We start from the raw sequence: 21,246 nt of genomic DNA, 5'->3' as shown, positions 1-21,246 counted from the left end.
ATCAAAGAAAATCAGCTTGTTTTTGTATTTATATTGTAAAACCAAACCTCATACAAAGTGCATTAAGCATAAATAACATTGAGAAAATGTTGAGCTACGCGTGCAAATCGCTCAGCTTCTTAAAGCAGTCCAAACAGGTAGTAAAGGACGGGCAGGACAAGAGCAGCCTTAGCCGACGAGATTCCAGTGAGGCACACGATCAGCTTGAAGACTCCATACCAAAATGCGAGCTGCAGCGCCACATGAAGTCCCAGGAGACTGGAAAGCATAAGGGTAAGTATTGAATTTGCATGATAATTAAGAGGATACTTACATTTTGTCCTTGCGGCGCGCCTTCTCCAGGTTCTTGGGCGGCTCCTTGCTGAGGTACTGGCGCACACCCAGGATCGTGTTGGCGAAGTACTCATCCCACGTCAGCTCGCCGATGTCGATGAAGAACTTCTTTTTGTCCACTATATTCAGGGTCTTCGAGAGCGCCAATAGACGCTTGCTGTCAAAGTGCCACTCCGTGAAGATGAACTTTTCCAGGGTATTCAGTGAGTTCCAGACGTTCTTGTGCAGCCGAACCAAGCTAAAAATGCATGGAACTCATGTAAGTTATCAGGAAAAATATGTACCAATAATATGCTTACATGGGCCTGCCTCCTCCGATTTTGGTGACCAGATCCAGGATGATAGCAGGTATGAAGTGGAACAGAATGGCGCTCAGCCGGAAGACCCAGAGGCTCTTGACCAGGCGCAGATTGGGATACCAGACGGCACTGTTCAGCGGGTAGTCGTGTAGGTAGCTGTTGATCTTGTCCGTCATCAGCTCGAATCGGAAGGGCTTGTATGTGCTGGAGGTCAGGTGGAAGATCTGCAGATCGGCTGGGCGTCCCTCGTTCTTCGCCTGCAGCGCGTTCACATAGTAGCCGGTGGTTATGATGCCGTTGACCACCACATCGATGGGTATGTAGTCCATGATGATGCTGGGATCCAGGGGCAGGCGACGCAGCACGCCCTTGGAGGCGCCCATGAAGAAGCCCTGTGGACCGTTCTTCGAAATGGTCCATCCAGGAAGAGGCTCCTTCCAAGCGGCAGTGACTTTGTTATGTTTAAAAGATGCGTTAGTTTCTGGGAAGCAGCTAATAGTCTACTCAATACTCACTCATACTGGGACGGACGATGCCGCAGGGGAACTTACTGGCCACATTGGCCACCTCGTGCTCCGCCAGATGCTTCGTAAAGGTGTAGGTGTTGGGGTGATCCTTCAGAAGTCTGGAACATGATAACTCATTATTGATAAAACCTTTGTGTTTGTCTTATAGATCTTAAAGATCACTCACTTTGGCTCCAGTGCCTTGAGGGCCTCGTCGTTGAGGGTCTCCGAGAGCTGGATGATCTTCTCGGGATCTTCGGGCGAGGGATATAGCTTCTCCTCGACCTTGGTCAGATAGGCGTTCACATAGGCGCTGGACACATGAACCAAGGCATCCAGGTTCCTAATCTGCTGGCACAGCTCCACCACTCGCCTGGTGCCCCGCAAGTTGATGTTGGTGGTCTCCTTCAGGGACTGGAAGAAGTCCAAGGTGGCAGCCGAGTGAAAGACGACGTTCACGTTGTCGATCAGCGTTTGGCGATCCTTCGGCGAGATGCCCAGATGATCCAGGCCCACATCGCCCTCGATGGGAACGATCTTGGAGAGACGCGACTCCAGCTGCAGCTCCTTGAACTTGTCGAACACGGAGTTCTTCTTCAGCTCCTCCAGTCGCTCCTGCACACTCTTGCCCTTCTTGGCCCGCATCAGCAGGTACAGTGTGCCCACGTTGGGAACATCACGTAGCAGTTTCTCCACAATGGTGACGCCCACGAAGCCCGTGGCTCCCGTGATGAAGACATTGCGACCCGCATAGAAGTCTGTGATGGGCGAGCTGAAATATCGAGGGTTTACCAATCAGTTCAGTTCGTCTACTTTGCTTATATAACTGATGCGACCAAATATACAGACGTCATAAAAGATGAACCCAACTTTCTCTCGTCGCCCATTCAAATGGTCGAATGGAGCCGAAGCCTCCATTGCTTACGACACTCGTTCACCCGTAAAAACCATCTTGGCTCTTTGGACCGCTGAAAACCCGTTTTTCTCGTGGGCCCCCAGTTCTAAGTGCCCATTGTATGTCCTCTAATATTGATTCAACTAATGAATTCCTAGCAGGTGTCGACTGGCGGGCGGGTCAATGCCGGAAAGCCAAGCAATCTCGTGGGTGTCGCTCGTTTCTTGGTACTTTGAAATGGGCAGTCGAATGGAAACTAATCAAATGGGTTATGACATGGTTTTTGATCTCAAACGAATTTGGTTAGGTTCTTAACTCATCAATGAATTTTAGTCAACTCTTCTCATTATTATTTATCCAAGACATGAAGTCCTAATTATCCTTAAAGATGACATGCTGCCTTGTAACAATAAATACATATAAGTTGTTTACGCTGCCAAACAGTTTATTAAACCTCTTTACTCCCATTCCCACCTGGCCATCGACTAATTTTCAAACAATTTCGATCAAATTACAAAACGCATTGGGGCTCCAGCGAACACGCAACACGTTCATTCAATTAGCCAAGTCTGGCGCATTTCTCTTTTAATGACCTCCATCGCATCGCAGTGAGCTGTCTCCCCTTTTTTTCTGTTAAGCCAAATGATTTTATAATGACGAGCATTGAAGATGATTTCTTTGCTTTTTGCTCCCCTCTAACGATGCGTGATATAATTTCTGCATAACAAATGTGATTTGGATGGCGGCATATTTGTTGCATTTGCATTTCCCCCCATTTGAATATGCAAAAAAAAAAAAAAGAAAAAAAAAAACGAAATGCAATCTTTTGAGCAATTAAAGGAAACCCTCGAGATGGCAGACCCGTCAAAAGTAAATAAAGTGCAGTTGAAGCCTTTGCAGGTGCTCATATTTGCACACGCGAATGGGCAAGTCATCATTTCAGCCAGGCTCACAGTTCAAACGCTCGCTTGTAAGCCAAGTTGAGCTTTCACTTTGTGGACCAGCGAATTTGGGGTGATAAAGGCGAAAACACAAGGGACAGGTGACCCAGTCCACACAAATGGCTAATAACTCATCGAGCATTTTGCTTAGGGTTTCCAATTCACTCCTTTCTTCGGCCAACTCTTTTAAATTAACTTTCTTATCAGCTGTAAATCAACTGCTGCGATTAGATTTTTCTGCTGGCCAGTTCGCTGCTTATCTGGGTCAATTAAGTGAGCCGATTTATGGTGGCAGTGCTACTTGAAATTTGTTTCAAATTATGGTTTTGCTTTGCCTTGAAACTGATACTATTTACTACGCGAATGAAATAACATTGAGCATTGTATTTAATGGAACGCAGCTACAAGTGAGGAAATAAGTAATAAAGTATCCAGCTTAGCATCTTAATGCCTTGCATAATACGATATCATTTGCCACAGTTTACCGCATTCCGCAGAGACTGGCGTTAAGAACCCCCATATCATTAGCTTGCACATAAACTTAAATGCCTGCCCACCTCTGCAATTAAACTCTTGCCACTCGACTTTGAGTAACTGACCCTACCAACTGCAATCAACCTTGTGATGGCCCATAAATCTCCGGCACATTACCATTAATATTCGTCCCGAAAACGTTTTGTGCAAACTGTCAGGATGCCAGGATGGCCACAATATGTAATGATCTTGTTTGCCTGCCTGCGGTTCCTTTTTTGATTTCAAAACCTGTAATTTTCCGCTTGATTTCCGGCATGCCCACCACTGCCACATTGACGTCATGTGGCTGAAAGGGCGACTTGCGCTTTTGAAAAGAGGGTATTCGAACGGGTCAAAGATGCAGCGAGTAAACTGAAATGCCTAGCCCTGTTTGCACTTCCCTCTCCAGCTGGCTATCATTGCACAGCCACCTCCTCAGCAGGTTAATGAAAAATTTCCATTGTTCTCCCATGGCAGGTGAGTCTCAGCTGATGGATTCTCGATTCTCGCTGGGGAAAGTGTCCGACCAAATGACCCACTGTCAGCTCGTAATGAAGTAGAATTAGCCGCCGACGCAGGTGTTAATTATAGTACAGTGTGACCCCAATAGCTTCAACTATTTCATGTAAAAAATCATTTCAACTGAGTCCCAAAAACAAAGGCTATGTGGTTTTATAGATCATAGATTTTAACCTATCTACTAAAAGTGTGAATTATGAGTGTGCTTTTAATGAGGATCTACTTTTAGAGGAGTTTGAAGTTCAAGTTTGGGGAAGTTAATCCATTTAATGTTAGAGCGCATTACTGAACTTCAGTCTTTTATAGATGATATTTTTGCCTCCAAAACATACATTTACCAAACTAATGGTAAGTAAATGTTTTGAATCCAGAAACCCCGTCTAATGGAAAGTCTAAGTGATTCGTGTATCTTAAGCTTGTGTTCTTCACAACAGATTTTTGTCGTATCTCGAACTTTGCTCCGTCTTTCTAACCTCACAAAAGGCGCTCGAAAGCGGGGAAAGGAAAGTGAAGAGCAGGTCGAAAGTTGTCAAACGTGCTACCAAAATTAAATACAACCAAAATTGAGCAGAAGCCGTTGCTTGCAGCCAAATGGAGGTGGACTTACCTGGCCATGGTTTCTCAGCAGCTGTGGTAATTGCCAATAATAATGCCAGTTGCAGTCTATCCGTTTTGATCGTTCTGATTATTCGTTTGAGACTAAAACTCGGCTTAGAACGTCGAAATTTCTCTTTTCCACGTACGTAGCTCTCTTTCTTTTTATCGGCCTCCTCTTCGTATTTATTTCGTCTTTCTATCTTTTACTCCACTGCTTTTATTGTTGTTGCGATGCGACTGTAAACAAATTACCAACACCAGTGCAACTGCACGTGTGTGTGCCACAACGAACGTGTATGTGTGTCGGTGTGTGCGACTATGCGAGTGTGAGTGCGAGCGAGGCAGCTGAATGGGCGAGTTTATCTTTATCTGCGTTTCTCCGATCCTCCGATTTTCGAACGTTAGCCGGCAACAGTAAAACTTCAACTGAATCTTTATGCCGTCAATGGCCACCGAAATGTGCTCGGCCGCCAGTCGGCGGATCGTGGATCGTGGATGATCATTAACTACGCTCCGCGGATCGTCATAATAACCATCACGATCGTCGGCCAAACCAGTTAGCCAGTGGCGTCTCAAAAGGGGGTATGTTTGCTCGACTAGGTTCCCCTCTATTCACTTTCTTATCTCATCAGATACAATATGGTTTACTCACTGAGTTTGCAGGGCGGCAGATACAATGAGAGCGAACTCTACGGATACATTTTCTGCTATCTGACAGATACTTTTTTCCTTATTTCAGCTGCATATGTTTTCTCTTCTTTTTAGCTAGCGCCCCTGTCGGAATATTGAAAAGCCTATGCATGTATATGTTCCATACCATGTAGAAATGGTATGTAAAATAAGTTTCTAGGTGTCGCCACTGTTCATTGTCGAAAATGAAATGCATCTGCAAGTTAAACTTAAATGTAATAGAGTTAGCAAAGCAAATTATCAGATGCACTAACTTAATAAATAAATTTCCAATCAAACTGTGTTTTCAAAAAAAATTTTTTTTTTTTTTTTTACGATGATTTTTGAATATTGGCCGAAAATCGTTTTTCTGATTTTTACCACTATAAATATCAGTATTTTGATCAGAACATTCGAAATATTGGTCCGAATATGGAATGTCATACCTCGTTGAGTTCGTAATTAAATTTCCAATCAAACTGTGTTTTCAGAAAAAAATTATATTTTTTTCACATTTTTTGTAATTTTTGATGATCATTTTTGAATATTGGCCGAAAATCGTTTTTCTGATTTTTGCGACTATAAATATCAGTATTTTGATCAGAACATTCAAAATATTGGTCCGAATATGGAATGTCATACCACGTTGAGTTCGTAATTAAATTTCCAATCGAACTGTGTTTTCAAAAAAAAATTATATTTTTTTCACATTTTTTGTAATTTTTGATGATAATTTTTGAATATTGGCCGAAAATCGTTTTTCTAGTTTTTACCACTATAAATATCAGTATTTTGATCAGAACATTCGAAATATTGGTCCGAATATGGAATGTCATACCTCGTTGAGTTCGTAGTTAAATTTCTAATCGAACTGTGTTTAAAAAAAAAAATATATTTTTTTCACATTTTTTGTAATGATGATGATTTTTGAATATTGGCCGAAAATCGTTTTTCTAGTTTTTACCACTATAAATATCAGTATTTTGATCAGAACATTCGAAATATTGGTCCGAATATGGAATGTCATACCTCGTTGAGTTCGTAATTAAATTTCCAATCAAACTGTGTTTTCAAAAAAAAATTCTATTTTTTTCACATTTTTTGTAATTTTTGATGATAATTGTGAATATTGGCCGAAAATCGTTTTTCTGATTTTTGCGACTATAAATATCAGTATTTTAATCAGAACATTCGAAATATAGGTCCGAATATGGAATGTCATACCTCGTTGAGTTCGTAATTAAATTTCTAATCGAACTGTGTTTTCAAAAAAAAATTCTATTTTTTTCACATTTTTTGTAATTTTTGATGATAATTTTTGAATATTGGCCGAAAATCGTTTTTCTAGTTTTTACCACTATAAATATCAGTATTTTGATCAGAACATTCGAAATATTGGTCCGAATATGGAATGTCATACCTCGTTGAGTTCGTAGTTAAATTTCTAATCGAACTGTGTTTAAAAAAAAAAATATATTTTTTTCACATTTTTTGTAATGATGATGATTTTTGAATATTGGCCGAAAATCGTTTTTCTAGTTTTTACCACTATAAATACCAGTATTTTGATCAGAACATTCGAAATATTGGTCCGAATATGGAATGTCATACCTCGTTGAGTTCGTAATTAAATTTCCAGTCGAACTGTGTTTTCAGAAAAAAATTATATTTTTTTCACATTTTTTGTAATTTTTGATGATGATTTTTGAATATTGGCCGAAAATCGTTTTTATGATTTTTGCGACTATAAATATCAGTATTTTGATCAGAACATTCAAAATATTGGTCCGAATATGGAATGTCATACCACGTTGAGTTCGTAATTAAATTTCCAATCGAACTGTGTTTTCAAAAAAAAATTATATTTTTTTCACATTTTTTGTAATTTTTGATGATAATTTTTGAATATTGGCCGAAAATTGTTTTTCTAGTTTTTACCACTATAAATATCAGTATTTTGATCAGAACATTCAAAATATTGGTCCGAATATGGAATGCCATACCTCGTTGAGTTCGTAACTAAATTTATAATCGAACTGTGTTTTCAAAAAAAAAAATATTTTTTTCACTTTTTTTTTTCATTTTTTGACGATGATTTTTGACTATTGGCCGAAAATCGTTTTGTTGGTTTTTGCGACTATAAATATCAGTATTTTGATCAGAACATTCGAAATATTGGTCCGAATATGGAATGTCATACCTCGTTGAGTTCGTAATTAAATTTCTAATCGAACTGTGTTTTCAAAAAATTATTATTTTTTTCACATTTTTTGTAATGATGATGATTTTTGAATATTGGCCGAAAATCGTTTTTCTGATTTTTGCGACTATAAATATTAGTATTTTGATCAGAACATTCGAAATATTGGTCCGAATATGGAATGTCATACCTCGTTGAGTTCGTAATTAAATTTCTAATCGAACTGTGTTTTAAAAAAAAATTCAAATTGTTTGACATTTTTTGCATTTTTTGACGATGTTACCCCTTACAAAAAATGCGAAAAAATGGCCAAAAATTATTTTAACAAAGTCGGCCAAATAGTGATTTGGTTGGTTAGTATTGGTAATTAGGAGTAAAAAACTGTAATTCTTTTCGCTTTCTGACCATTTTCAGCCCAATTATACCGATAATACCAATTGTAAATAAACTCTTTTCCGTATTTCAGCTGCATAGGTTTGTTCTTCTCTTTAGCCAGCGCCCCTGTCGGAATATTGCGGAACCTATGCATGCGTTATGTAAAAACAGCGAAAATAATTGCATCTGCAAGCTTAACTTAAATGTAAGCAAAAAAAATTATCAGATGCACTAACTTATAATTAAGAATAATTAAAAATTAATAAAGGTCCCCTCGAGCATTAACATACCTAATAAAAACACATATCCTTTCCTTAATATAAAAATCATATTTATTTGAATAATAGTTACATATTTAATCATTTAAAGTTTAGTTCTCGTATTCTTCGACTATTTGACTATAAACCGGTTGATTATTACAACAATCTAAAATTGTTCATTACTTTTACATTACGTGTTTAGTTAAAGTGACTAAGTTTTGGGCTACTTTTGCATTGCTGTGTGAATAGATTTGTGTCTAGTGTTGCTTCGATTGTTGATTTATATGATACATTTCGCTGACTTGTACTTGGCTTGTGTGAGGGGACTTAAAAGTAAAATACACGATACCCTAATAGAACAAACTACGGATGGAAACGAACAACCATGTGTGGTAGGATCGGACTTGGAGCGGGAATATTGCACAATCCCACGGCTGGCGATCCAGGAAGCGGACTACAACCAGACCAGGAATCCCCAGATGAGAACCGCCAACGTAAGACCGATCTGCATGCCCAAAGTCAGAGTGAGGGCAAAGTACAGGACGGCAAAGATGACCACATAGCCCGCGTAGTACAGGAAGTTGAAGCTATAGACAGGTCAAAAATGAAATAGATTACATGTGCTTCAGATGAGTGGCGCCAGTCACTTACACCTTCCAGTAGTTGCGATGCCACTCCGTGGTCACTGCCGACTCCTTGAAGTAGAAACGCCGGATTCCTATCAGACATCGATCGATGAACTCCGACCAATCGCACTGGCTGGCATCGAAATTATAGCGCCTTCGATCGCTCTCCGGTATTAATGCGGATATACGCAGCGCATTCTTCAAGGAATATCGGAAGTCTTTGTCCAGGAAGTAGTCAAAGGCCTTGGTTCCTTTCTGGAACACCCGCATGTACTCGTAGGCTCTATGGAAGAGTAATATTAACGTTACAAATAGAGTTGATTTAGCTTTTTCAAATACTTACGTGTGCTGGGGCATTCCGATGCCGAAGAGCTTCTCTGGTATGATGAAGACCATCGCTGGCAGCAAGTGAAACAGATAGAAGAACAGATTGTAACGCCAACCGTTGCGCAACTTTGTCACCGGTTTCCAAACGAAACTATTTGGTGGATGCCGCTCCACACTGTCGTTGATGATCGTGCAGAACTCGGAGAGATTCAGAGGATTAACCTCTCCCGAGGTGCAATGGATGATCTCCGGCTGCTCCACCTTCCGGGTGCCCACGTACCAGCCCATGACCAGTGATGAGTTGATCACATAGTCGCATGGTATGATGTCGATCACAGCACTAGCATTACCGCACATGGTGCGAAAAATTCCCTTCACGAAGCCGGCCAAGAAGCCCAGGTGACCAGAGTTGGCATTGCCCACCCAGCCCTTCATCGGGTGCTCCAAGGTTCCATAAACTGGAAATCAAAAGCAATTAATAAAACATTTTCCTGCTTTTTTGCCAATGAAGCCTTACCAATTGATGGCCTAACTATGGCTGCTGGCAGTCCCGACATCTCGGCCATCAGCAGATTCTCGGACAGATTCTTGGTGAACGTATACGTGTTGGGATGATCCCGGATGTAGCCCTTGCACTTCTGATCGGTGAAGTCCTCCCAGGCGGAGTCGTCCTCGGCCATCTTCATCATCTCATAGGGATCGAACTGTGACTTGTACACCTCCTCCGCAATCAGACCACGATTGTTGCTATTGCAGAAGGCCGTGGAGCAATAGATGTAGGCGGCCAGGTGCTTCAATTGCTTGGCCAGCTCGATGGTGCGCATCGTACCCGTGAGATTGGTGCGAATGGCGGTGCGCAGCGGGGAGCTGAACTTGATGGTGGCCGCACTGTGGTAGATCACATTCACCCGCTCGATCAGCTCCTGCAGGAGTTCGGGCCCAAAGCCAAAGTTGGGTTCACTCAGTTCGCCAACTACTGGGACCACCTTCGATAGAGTCTTTTCCGAGTACTTCTCGAAAATCTAAAAGAAAGTACATCGCAAATGGGTTAAATTATATTCGCACTGTTAAAAAAACATTACATTGAACATAACTCCAAGAATCGTAAACTTTAGATAGCATGTGTTCATTAATTGGAGGTATTAAAAGCTGCGAGGTTTAAGTAATTTAATGACTTGCAATCGCGAAAATTAAAGTTTTATAGGCACATATGTACTATTTATAGTTTTTATGCCAGCCGGAGACCCACTTTTTTTTCCTTTCAAGACGGATGTTGAAAATGAATTTCACTACTGTTCGGTGGTTGGTGGTCGGGTTGCTAACTATACACGCCCACATTATGGCCAACAAATTATGATTGTTTGCGATGAGTGCTTTTTTCGGTACTTTTACCTTTTTGGGGAACACTCGTAAGTAAGCAATTTCTAAAGCAAACAACATGTGTATGATGCTCGCTGCTTTTTGTTGTGCCATTAAAAATGCGTTTAAAAATAAAAAAATTAACGAGATGTGTAGAGGCCCGAACAAAAATAATGAAAAGCAAAGAAAAAGAAAAAAATTTGTTTGTTGGACCGAAAATTTGAACACTCTTTAAATGCGTTTGCTGAATATAATTTATATGATTAAAAGGTGTGACAGGTAAACAATTTATTTTGATTTAAAAAAGCTTTACCTATAGAGCGCATGAGGTGATCAGTGCAATTAAAAGATCTAGAAGATAACTGAATATAATTAATAAAGCTAATCCAGTATTTTTAATTATACAAAAACACAATTGAAATATGGTTAAAAATCCCGAAAGAGTATTGCACGCTGGTGGTGAATAAAACGGTGGAAACAAAAGAAAATGAAAGCCCACGGATCGCGGCTCGGAGCGGAAGAGGTCGGCTAGGTTACGACTTTGACAAATTAACGCGCCATAAAGAGACTCGTAATTGGCTTTAATGATACACCTTGCAGCCGGCGCGTCGTGTCAGGGGGCGTGGCCGGGTGCTGGCCCCCTTCGAGCGGTCAAACGGAAAATCTAAGGCAAATGCCACCAGACTTACCGGCTTCTGGAGCAGGCGACGAATCCGCTCGTTCGGATCGAACTTGCGCTTGCCCCGGACCAAGACGTAGATGGTACCGATGTCGGGATGTGTGTCCAGCAGGGCCTCGATGAGAACGGTGCCCAGGAATCCGGTGCCACCGGTGACGAAGATGTTCTTGTGGGCAAAGAACTCCGGTATGGTCAGCGATGTGCTCAACTGGTGGCCATTGACGCGGAGTTTTCCATTGCCGATGCTGTTGTTGTTTTCCGGGGGAGAGGTGGTGCCGCCATGTTCCGTGATGACAGCCATGGTGTAGGGCTCAAGATTCGTCGGCGGCGCCAATTTGCTGCTGAGATTCGAAGTCGGTGCGGCAAGCTGTGAATGAGGAATGAAACAAGGAAACGCGCCGTGACATCGGTTAGTTCAACCTCATTAGTTCAACTGGATCGCTGCGATTATGAAACCAAAGATGACGATCAAAAAAACCAGATCAACTTCTCAGTGTGTCAAGTTTAGCATGCGGCGGAAGTGCATCATAAAGCTGTTATCAAAATTAGATGGAAGTGGAGTGCACGAGGCGGACAAGGCAGACAACCTGCGACGAAGACAAATGCTAAACACTCCAACTTTCCACACTTTCCACACTTTTGGGTGTGAAACCTAATGGATAGTTAACTTCAAAGGTTAACCGCTTGCATGGTCGGTCAGGGAACTTCTAAATGAACACATATTTCCTATGTGCATTTTCGAAGATAGTTTCTTAAAAAAAAAGGTACATTTCGTTGGACGCCAAGTAGGTCATGAGTACGCCCTCGATTTTAGTGTTTAGCTGGGGTAGCATTGCCTTTTACTTTCTGGGAAAAAGTCATCAGCGTTCTCATAATATTCCCAGTTTGCGAAGCGTTCAGTTCACAAAATTTTGGTCTTTTATTTTTTGGAGTTGAAAATTTGTAGCTATCAAAATTGAAAATTCTAAAGTTCAGTCCGGAATTTTATTTTCAGACATCATCTAGTGCACGCATCAAAATTATTAGTTCTGAAAAGGGAGTTCAATCCAAGACGAATCCATTGCAAGATGAATACCACTTTTAAAGTGGCTCGAATGAGCCTGAATCACTCTTGGCGATTGGTTAGTAATAAAGCCAAGGGTGAATTTTCCAGTTTGCGACGATTACCTGCAGTTTCCGGCCAAAAGCGTCGCTACGCCGATCGCTATACCTTCGACGACCACACTCAGGCACAAATACAGGGTATCAAGAAGATGAAAGAGATGGCTGATGTGCCCCAGGAGTCTCCGTGGCGGGACAGCGAATGGACGCCCGATTTTCCCGAGCGTCTGGATGAGATGGGCTACGAGTCCCACTGCAACGATCGCCTGTATATAGCGAAGAACAAATTCCGTCACAGCCAACAGAAATACGAATTGGAACGTGAGGAGCGGCGCAAGGAGGCCCAAAAAAGGATCAGTAGTCACTTCAGCGGTAGTCACGGTCAGGCGGAACCGGACACGATGCGCCGGCGCACCATTTCACAGGATCCGGTCGATCACCAGAGGCGCCAGGAGGCGATCATCGAGCAGAATCGCCGTAGGTGGCAAAATCGCCCCGAGTCCAGGAGGGAAACTAATAGCTCGGGCATTACCTATCGGCCGGATACACGAAAGGAGCAGTATGTTGAGGAGAAATTGCAAAGGGAATCGGAGGACTACCAGCGCATGAGGCGCAATCCGGAGAAATCGGAGGAAGCGAAGGACAGCCAGACGGTCGTCTACGATGCCAATCGTCCCTCTGCCGAGTGGTTAAGGAAGCGACAGGAGGAGAATGAGGCGGAGTACTGGCATTCGTGGCAAACATGCCCATGTTCGCGCGAGTCAGAGACCACAGAAGAGGTGAAACCCCACCTGAAGCGCAAGAAGGTCGTGGCCATTCCACCTGCCTATCCAAGGGATTATCAACGTCGCGGCTACCATCAGATATCGCCACCTGCGTACTCGCTGAAAGCCAAGACGGTAGTGCTGATGCCAAAGCGACGACCCTCGGGCATCGATAAGCAGTACCACAAGTTTGCCAGGAAACAGGCGGCTCTGTGGCAACAGGACTTCCTCGAGCCCGAGGACAACGCGCAGCCAGGACTGCTGCCCAAAAAGGAGGAAAAGAAGAAGCCCAAGCGGAAAGAGGAGCGTCGGTCTGTGGAGCCTCCCCGTTTCCGTATGGTCGTGAAAACCCGTGCTCCGGCTAACCGTCCATCGACTCCCGTGTTTAGTTACTCCGGACAGGTGGATATTCCGCCCACCATCGCCGGACCCACTGCCTACATGGGATCTCTTCGCAAGTCTGCGGGCGAAACCTGGCGAAAATTCTCCAGTGCCAGCAGCTCATAAATGTAGCTCATTTTAGATGGCCGGAGACTGGAACAGCGTTGTGAATTGCCTTTTTATCCAGAGTTAATTTTTTTGAAAATGAATACTTGCTGAGCTCCTGGCAGAGTTCTGGGATATTATAGTAAAATTTAATATAATTGACGTTGAATGAATTCTATAAACGAACAAGTAAATCACAATTGGGTGGCTAAGGTAATGAATCTGGATTGCTAAGAAAATTCCATTCGGGAATGTACAAAATACCTACATATTTCCAGGAAATCAATTCGTGTAGTAGTAGGTGCTATAAAGCAAATAAGCAAGCTGCTCTTGATAAGTCAAGTAATTATTTCCGACTAGTAATGTAAAATTAAAAGTGCTTATAACATGTTATGTTATAAAAGGGGTTCCCATCTTTCTGGAAAATTGATTAGGGTTGAGCACACTCCTGCTAAGATCGTAATAGAAGAAACCTGTGCCTATCCCATTTAAACGTTAACTAGCACTGGCAAAAAAGCCAACTGCAGTTTTCGAGTGATAATTTAACCTTACAACTTTCCCACACTTAAGCCCCATTAACCTTTTGCTTTAATCACCAACTGGATTAGAGTGGCTAAGCTGGCGTTAATTAATATCCCCAAACTTTCGACTTGTCACACTACCGCAATCGGACCCATGGCCGTTGCCCAACACTGTTAACTGTACTTTCCCGGCCAACTGCAAAACCATTCACAAAGCCGCCTTTTGTTCGCTCCACTCGAGACCATCAATAGCTCGACTAATTAATGGCAAATGACGCGTATATCCGAAAAACCAAAAAAAAAAAAGAAACCGAAAAGCCTCGACAAGTTGAAAATGTTAAAAAAGAAATCAAACCAAGGTATAACCGATGTAGTTAGATCTCACACGGCATATTGCCCAAGCTTCGCGAGTACAGGTGGAAAACATAATTAACGAAATGCGTAACAATTTGTTGGAGGAGAGATTAATTTCGAACCTTTTCGTGTGATTCCAAATTTGTGTCAAGGCCGCCCAGGCGGAGATCTCGAGTGGAGTCGTCTGGTTAGGAGCTGGAAATCTGTAGGCCCACAAATACCATTAATATTCGAAGTTTGGCCAGCAAACCAAACAAAAAAAAAATAAAAAAAACTCAGCTCAATCAAAATGCACGGTCACGGTCAAATCTCTGTTGATCTCTAGAGATCGTCGTGCTGCATTGTCTTCGTATGCATATGAATCCAATGGATCGAACATGGAGCAGATCTCTCGGATACAGATACAAAGTGGCTAAAATGCCGCAATTTCAGTGTTTTTCGGTGTCTAACACCCGTTTGCTAATTGATTCGCTTGTAATTGACCAACTGACAGATTGAACAACCTCCAAAAATCCGCACTGACTTTTCCTGACTCAACACATTTTGCTCAATGGCATTTCGCTTTCGAAAATATTCCGCCATGTGGCCCGTTTGGAAACCCAGAATTATGCAAATGAAGTTCTCCGGATCAGAGACAGAATGCCGCCAGCTTGGCCAACATTGAATTGATCGCAGTTAACTGGTTTCGGTTGCTCTTGGCCTGGCCGCCATCCAAATGATTTGCATTTGGTTTCCTCGAACACGGAGTCACAGAGATTCATCGCTGTTTTGCTCTGGCCCAGCAACATTTTTGTCATATTTTCATCGCCGATTGGTAAAACCTTTGTTTGATTTCCTAAAGTTCTTCGCCAGATTGGGCCAACAGGTTTTAAGATCGTGCATTTGGGATTGACAGCTTGAGTTATTGATGGACCGTGGTAGGGCTAATAGATCATTGAACTTGACATTATATAAAATGGGACAACAAACTTGTTGAGAACATATATCTTGTAAAGGTTTTTGAGCCCTCTTACAAGACCTTACCTTGACACAAAAATGAAATAGATTGATTTTTCTTCGGAAATAAATGCTCTTTAAAAAAATAATAATCATTGCCTAAGTGATTATCACCAACACGATAAGGACTCAAGAAATTATTTAATGATTTGGGGATTATATTTAATTGAAATATGTATGCTTCATTGATAAATACTTTATGCAACTTTATTTTTATATATATTTTCTTCATTTATCACATCTGAATGAAGAAGAATGCAATAGAAAAATGCTTGTTGTTATGGTGTTTGCCATTGCCCATTGCTCATTTCTTATTTTACATTTTTGTTAGAGAAGCACATGGATAATACTAAATATATATAGACATATATATAGATAAACAGTAAATGTAAATATTTACAGATGTGGCTGTGGCTGTATGTGCCCTAAGATTTGCATAATTTTGCTACGTCTGCGTTTTGCTTTGTTCGTAATTTCTGTTTAGACAAATGACTAAAACCCAGCTGGGTCTTTAGTTCCCCCGTATGGGTGAGTATCTGTGTGAGCCGCAGTATATACAAACTGTTTCTGCATATTAAATATTTGGCAATTTCTTTTCCAGTCCTAAAATGGCAAATATCGAGTTTCGAGCTTTAGGCTAAAACTAAAACCTAAGCTAAGCCCTAATGAATAAACTGTAATACATTTGGCAGGTTAGCTGAGCAACTATGGCTTAAATGTTAGGGTACCCTCTAACTGTGACGAATTTTTGGGTTTTGTTTATGAGCAACGATCCATTTTGGTCACTTTCTATTTTACGACGAACAGATCTCTCTCATCTCGGTTCGCGCCATTGATTTCTCTTCATGTGCTGTTATGATTTTGATCCATTCAAATCGATTTTATTTGACAGCCTTTTTGCTTTATTTGATTTCCGCCTTGGCAACCAAATGTGTAACAATAATTCTGTTTTGTTTATGCTAGGCATGAACATTTTGGCGACGTAGGAGTGGAAGGAGTGGAGGGGGAATTCGATTCAATGCGCCATAAAAGACCGAATGAAAAAAACGTCGAACAAGTCGCACTTGTGCTGGGCATTAGCATTAAATGGCTGTGTAGACCTTAACATTGAAAGTTCCACAAAAAAACAGAAACAAAGCAGGCTGATTGAACCTCCTTTAGGTACGTAATGTCAATAATTGAAATTCCATTGAAATCCATTGAATCTTTGGACTGATTCAAAAAACAAACTTGGGAGTAGAGCATCAATCACAAGAATGAATAAACGACCATGCGTGAAGAGCTTCAATCAAATGACTGAAGAAACGAACTTCATCCGCGCTTGTTACTTTGCTTACAATTTTGGACAATTGACGACGTCTTATTTGTTATGCCCATTAAGAAATTCTACACAACTATTGTCCAAATTATTTGAGATTCCAGGAGTTTGACAAACCGGTTTTCGGCTAAAAATTCTATATCAGCCACAAAAAAAAACGTAATAAATTATGGAAGAGTGCCTGGTTGAAATTAGCCACGCGTCAAATCCAGAGACATTAAAACTAAACAATAATAAGTGCTTCTGGCGTTTAACAAATTCTTCAACGCATAACCATAACAACGATTTTTGTTTGTTTTGCTGCCCATGAATTTTCCAGCAAGCGCTGGAAAAACCGCATGGGAAAACTTACTCAATCGGTGTCGCGAAAATCTAAGCCAACTCGAAACACACATACACAAGTCAACTCACGCAAAGAGAGCGGCTGTGAGCGAGGAAACTGGAAAAGCTATGAAAACAAACATTTAAGTGAAAATCAAAGAGCTAAGTCAGCAGCTTTTCCATTGGCTTTTCCGCAAGCCGAGGCCAACTGAATAACTGAATAACAAAGGTTTATTTCGCACTTTTCTAACAAATCAGAATTATTTCATCACTTCCGCTTGGATGGTTATTTGGCAATCGATTTGCAATTACCGCGATTCTTATTATTATTAATATTTGATATTTTCGATTGCACGACCCAGTGGGGCGTTTCACTTTGCACTTGATTTAAAAGTTTTAGAGCACGACTTGAGGCAGATGTTAAGGCGAAGTGCAAACTAACCAATAGTGTCGGGGGCGAAAGAGAGATCGGGGGATAAGTTGGTCACTGAGGAGGATCCGCTTTTAGCCAACTTGCTGCCAATGCCGACGCACGCTCACTTAAGACTGATTGCGGGCTCTGAAAGTAATGCGATCGCAGCTGTTGCTGAAAAGCACTCACTCGCCAGTTCCTGAGTTTCAAAGTTTCTGAGTTTCTGAGTTTCACAGTTTCTGAGTTTCTGAATTTCAGCGTTTCCGAGTTCAGCTCGCCAAGACTTCGGGGCACGTAATGAAAATCGGAACAGAAACAAATCAAGAGGCAGCCCGAGAAACAAAAACCCGCGAACTCAGCCACCAGCGAAAATAATATTCATAAAAGAAGGCTGAGAGAGCTTTGAGTGGCCAGCGATGTCTGACTTTTTGGTAACTGAGAAAGCTGCCTCTCCAAATTGGATCTATTACGAGTGCGTGGTATCTGTTGAGTGGATCTGGCAATGCCATTGGTTCGCAGACTTGGCTCGGAGTGAGTGGGGCTTGGCTACTTGAGCGTAAATACTGGGCTTAAAGTACTTCAAGGAATCAAAAAAAAGTAAAGCTTAGTATAGAGTCCTTAAGACAATTAAGAAACTTTTCAGGTTAAAGGAATCAGTATGATCAGTTCTATAAGTATATAAAAATGAGGCTTAAGATTTGGCCATTTTTATAATATATCTATGAGTGTAGTAATTTATTTGATTGCGCATCAATTTAAAATGTTCGCTTTCTGATGCATATAATACCCAAATTGAAGTTGATAACCAATTAACTTAATGTTTAATATTACTTTAAATATGAAATTGCCTACAAAATATTATTCCTTCATGGTCTCTGATAAAACTAATGTGCAGTATTTTTAAGATAACACGGTCTTAAAAATGTACATACATAAGAGTTTAAAAGAGTCAAAACATAGAAAGAGTTTAGCCGCAAAAAAAGTATTCTACAATTTAAAAAACGATCCCCTGTGAAATTGTAGCCAATTTTGCGAAATTTTCACTTTTCTACCTTGTTTTTTTGTTCTTGCTTCCTGTTCTTTTATTTGCAGGCACACGAAGAAGTTTGCTGACATCTCGAATTTATTGCGGCCAGGTATACGAGTACATATATTCTGCTGAATTTAATAATTTGATTTTGGTGTCAATGAGGGCATTATAAGGTAGGAAAATTACCAGTGGATCGCATGAGGTGTTGCCAATCACGATATTCATTGTCTAATTATGCAAAACGATGTGTTCGGATAATTGAGTGATGGCCCCTTGATAATTCCAGCGCGAAATGCAAATCAGTGGGCGGAGTATTACAAAACTGTCAGCTAAACGGTATTTCATCTCTTGGCAGCTTTCTAAACTCTTTCCCCTCGGACGGGTTCAATTGCAGTTGGCCTAGATGTTGGTAAAAAGGCAGCATCATAAAATGGTAAATACTGAAGCCAGAGTATTAGGCCTAAGCAGCAGAAAACGCCCAGGGTGTCAGGTACACACCTGAGCGGTAATTACAGGTGTTTCAGGGCTACGACTCTTAGCCTAACCGAAAAAACAATTGTCCAAATTGGCAATAATTTGGGCGACACGCAAGGAAAAGTTCCCTTATGTGGTCAAAATGAGAGGAGAAGGGCCGAAAGTGGAAAATTACAAGGAAGAGGAAACCGCTGCTCAAAACTGACAACGCAAACAATCGTGTTGCTTTGATCTATCAGGGAAGAACCTCAACAGCTACAATCTATTAAATTAACATAAAAGTAATATATATGTTGGTAGCACCGCAATAATTACACGTTGCTAAACCTTTTTTAATTTGTTGGTACTAACTCGTTTTTTAATAAGTATATGTCTTAATTTATATTTATTAATTGGTTGCCAATTTAACTTTTACATTATTATTAATTCCTGAACTTGGTGAATTATCATGGATATATATTTTTTTCTCTGTAGAAAAGAATGTCAATTACCCATTGTTGGCTATTTGAATGCTCATATGAAATACCTTTGTTTGCCTTTGTACATTTTCTCTCAACTCTATCTCAGCCGAAGCCACAAGCAAATCAATTAGGCTCATTAGCGATGCAATTTCCAATCATATCAATCTCAAGTGCCTGCCAACGTGTCTTCAATTTAATTTCCCTACAATAAACTTATAACACCCAACTTCGGTAGCAGAAAACCGCAAAAAAGGCTCTTGTTAGTTAATCGCACGTCCACTTAGTCAGCGCTACTTGGCTGCTAGTCATGACGACTAGCTGCGATTTTTCACGGCTCGCTCACATTTTTTTAATGCCCCGTCATTGCAACTCGGCTGCAGTGGAGCAGGTTAAGAAGTGGCGCTGAAGATGGGGGATCTTGAGGAGCAATCGAGTTGGGGCTTGGTCAAAAGCCCCTTTGGGCTCACAAAAACGACGTCATCCAGTGCGCATGAGTAATGAGCTCGGCGTTGGTTTTCATTTCAAATTCGTTTTTTGTCTGTTTGTCTGTTTGCCGATGTCTCACCTATTTGTTATCGTTTTAAAGTCGCTTGTCTCCGGTAATACCCTCTTTGTGGATCGGTTGAAGGGGTACGCTAAAATAATAATGGATTTGGCATATTCGTGAAGCTTTAAGCCACTTACAACATTTTGATTGGATTTTTCTAAGTGAGCCTCTTGAAGACATTATAATCAAATATTAATTTGCTAATTTTTCTAAACGTACTTTTTATTTATTTTCATAAGCTTACTATGATTATTAAGACATTTTTAATTATACATCCATGTCATAAGCCACAGCTGATTATATGTTAAATGTTGTATTATTAGTTAATCTAGTATTTTGACTTAGTTGCACGTAGTAACCGTTTTCATTTATTTTATTCGGGATATATCAATTATATTCCCCTCTAGAGCATTGGACATTTCCACCTGAGTATTTCCCTGTTCATTTATCTTAATGTATTTTAAAGTTGATTAATATGCAGAGTGGCATAGCAGTCATCAGCCCACACCCCTTTACCCATATATCCGACAACTTAAGGCCCCGCCGTCCCCAAATGACAATGCATTTTTGGTTTGTTTTTGTCCCCTTTATGTTTTGATTTTCACATTTATGTTGCGTGCACTGCAATCGGCTGGCGACCTTGCTTATTGTCCAAATATTTGGTTCGCCGAAGGTTGTGACACCAAGATTGCTATACAATGGAGATATGTTATCAAATTGATTCTTAGATAAAAGTGGGAAAACGTAACTTTCTATAAAATACAAAATAATTATGAAATAATTAATAAAACTATACATAACAATAAAATTAATTATATGTTTTATGCGGTACTTGTGGTTATAACAGTTTATGTTTCGTATAAGCAAGTAAATAATTAGGTAAATAAATTAACTTATTTTTTTTTCACTGTCTTGAAACATAATTGCTTATCAATTTTATCCACTTCCTAACTATATAAAGCTTTAAATGAAAATAAGTTCTAAACAGTTCTGATGCTTTGCTGCTGCTGTTTGAAAAGCCCGCGCAATGGCAACGCCGCTTTGACGCAGGTGGGCAGCACTGGCGGTTATTTGAAATCGCAGCAAGCGGTGATTTGAGTGCTTCGTTGACTATTTGTGCGGCACAAATGTGCGAAAGTGCAAGAAATCAGTTTCTGTGTTTGCTGCCCGACAATCGGCTATTTTCGTTGGTCAACGCAGGCGCAGGAAAAGCGGCTAGAAGAAGCACAGGAGCGGAAAGGAAGAAGAACTAGACCAAAGTGGATTTCATTCAATAGAAAAAACGGCCAAGGTGGTGGAAAAATCATAGCAATATCAGCCCCCAGAAAGCAAAAGAGAGCGTGTTTGTATTGCCGTTAACGCA

At 40.9% G+C, this 21,246-nt stretch overlaps 3 protein-coding genes and 1 long non-coding RNA gene across 5 annotated transcripts; 1 reads left to right on the top strand and 3 right to left on the bottom strand.

Annotated features, from left to right (window-relative positions):
- Nucleotides 1-16: 16 nt before the first annotated feature.
- On the bottom strand, nucleotides 17-5,035 carry LOC120444964 (putative fatty acyl-CoA reductase CG8306). The gene is made up of 6 exons (XM_039624981.1): nucleotides 4,614-5,035; nucleotides 1,326-1,910; nucleotides 1,148-1,257; nucleotides 633-1,083; nucleotides 314-571; nucleotides 17-258 (listed from the first exon to the last, which is right to left on the bottom strand). Exons 1-6 carry the CDS (start codon nucleotides 4,619-4,621, stop codon nucleotides 120-122), a joined length of 1,551 nt encoding a protein of 516 aa, XP_039480915.1. The 5' UTR covers nucleotides 4,622-5,035; the 3' UTR covers nucleotides 17-119.
- A 3,121-nt stretch (nucleotides 5,036-8,156) lies between these two features.
- LOC120444963 (putative fatty acyl-CoA reductase CG8303) lies at nucleotides 8,157-17,702 on the bottom strand. Of its 2 annotated transcripts, none has more exons than XM_039624980.1 (6): nucleotides 17,561-17,702; nucleotides 11,109-11,465; nucleotides 9,578-10,082; nucleotides 9,077-9,518; nucleotides 8,759-9,016; nucleotides 8,157-8,694 (listed from the first exon to the last, which is right to left on the bottom strand). In XM_039624980.1, the coding sequence occupies exons 2-6, from the start codon at nucleotides 11,397-11,399 to the stop codon at nucleotides 8,562-8,564; spliced, it is 1,629 nt and encodes a 542-aa protein (XP_039480914.1). In that variant the 5' UTR covers nucleotides 11,400-11,465; nucleotides 17,561-17,702; the 3' UTR covers nucleotides 8,157-8,561. The 2 variants fall into 2 exon arrangements, with proteins under 2 accessions (XP_039480914.1, XP_039480913.1); XM_039624979.1 differs by lacking the exon at nucleotides 17,561-17,702 and adding an exon at nucleotides 17,402-17,554.
- LOC120444966 lies at nucleotides 11,963-13,622 on the top strand. Its single transcript, XM_039624982.2, has one exon. The coding sequence runs from the start codon at nucleotides 12,166-12,168 to the stop codon at nucleotides 13,468-13,470; it is 1,305 nt and encodes a 434-aa protein (XP_039480916.1). The 5' UTR covers nucleotides 11,963-12,165; the 3' UTR covers nucleotides 13,471-13,622.
- Nucleotides 17,703-18,385: 683 nt separating the features above from the next.
- On the bottom strand, nucleotides 18,386-19,024 carry LOC120444967. The gene is made up of 3 exons (XR_005615716.1): nucleotides 18,900-19,024; nucleotides 18,588-18,800; nucleotides 18,386-18,529 (listed from the first exon to the last, which is right to left on the bottom strand). It is a non-coding gene; the product is annotated as an uncharacterized LOC120444967 (long non-coding RNA).
- Between the last annotated feature and the right edge of the window lie 2,222 nt (nucleotides 19,025-21,246).

This window comes from Drosophila santomea, chromosome 2R (assembly GCF_016746245.2).
Source record: "Drosophila santomea strain STO CAGO 1482 chromosome 2R, Prin_Dsan_1.1, whole genome shotgun sequence".
Lineage (NCBI taxonomy): Eukaryota > Metazoa > Arthropoda > Insecta > Diptera > Drosophilidae > Drosophila > Drosophila santomea.
This window is presented reverse-complemented; position numbering and strand designations above follow the sequence as displayed.

Coding starts and splice junctions, on each gene's coding strand:
- LOC120444964 (XM_039624981.1), bottom strand. Junction 1,084..1,147: donor CATCGTCCGTCCCAGTATGA/GTGAGTATTGAG, acceptor AACATAACAAAG/TCACTGCCGCTTGGAAGGAG. Junction 572..632: donor ATCGGAGGAGGCAGGCCCAT/GTAAGCATATTA, acceptor ATGCATTTTTAG/CTTGGTTCGGCTGCACAAGA.
- LOC120444963 (XM_039624980.1), bottom strand. CDS start 11,399: ATGGCTGTCATCACGGAACATGGCGGCACCACCTCTCCCCCGGAAAAC. Junction 9,017..9,076: donor ATCGGAATGCCCCAGCACAC/GTAAGTATTTGA, acceptor ACTCTTCCATAG/AGCCTACGAGTACATGCGGG. Junction 8,695..8,758: donor CATCGCAACTACTGGAAGGT/GTAAGTGACTGG, acceptor ACCTGTCTATAG/CTTCAACTTCCTGTACTACG.
- LOC120444966 (XM_039624982.2), top strand. CDS start 12,166: ATGAATACCACTTTTAAAGTGGCTCGAATGAGCCTGAATCACTCTTGG.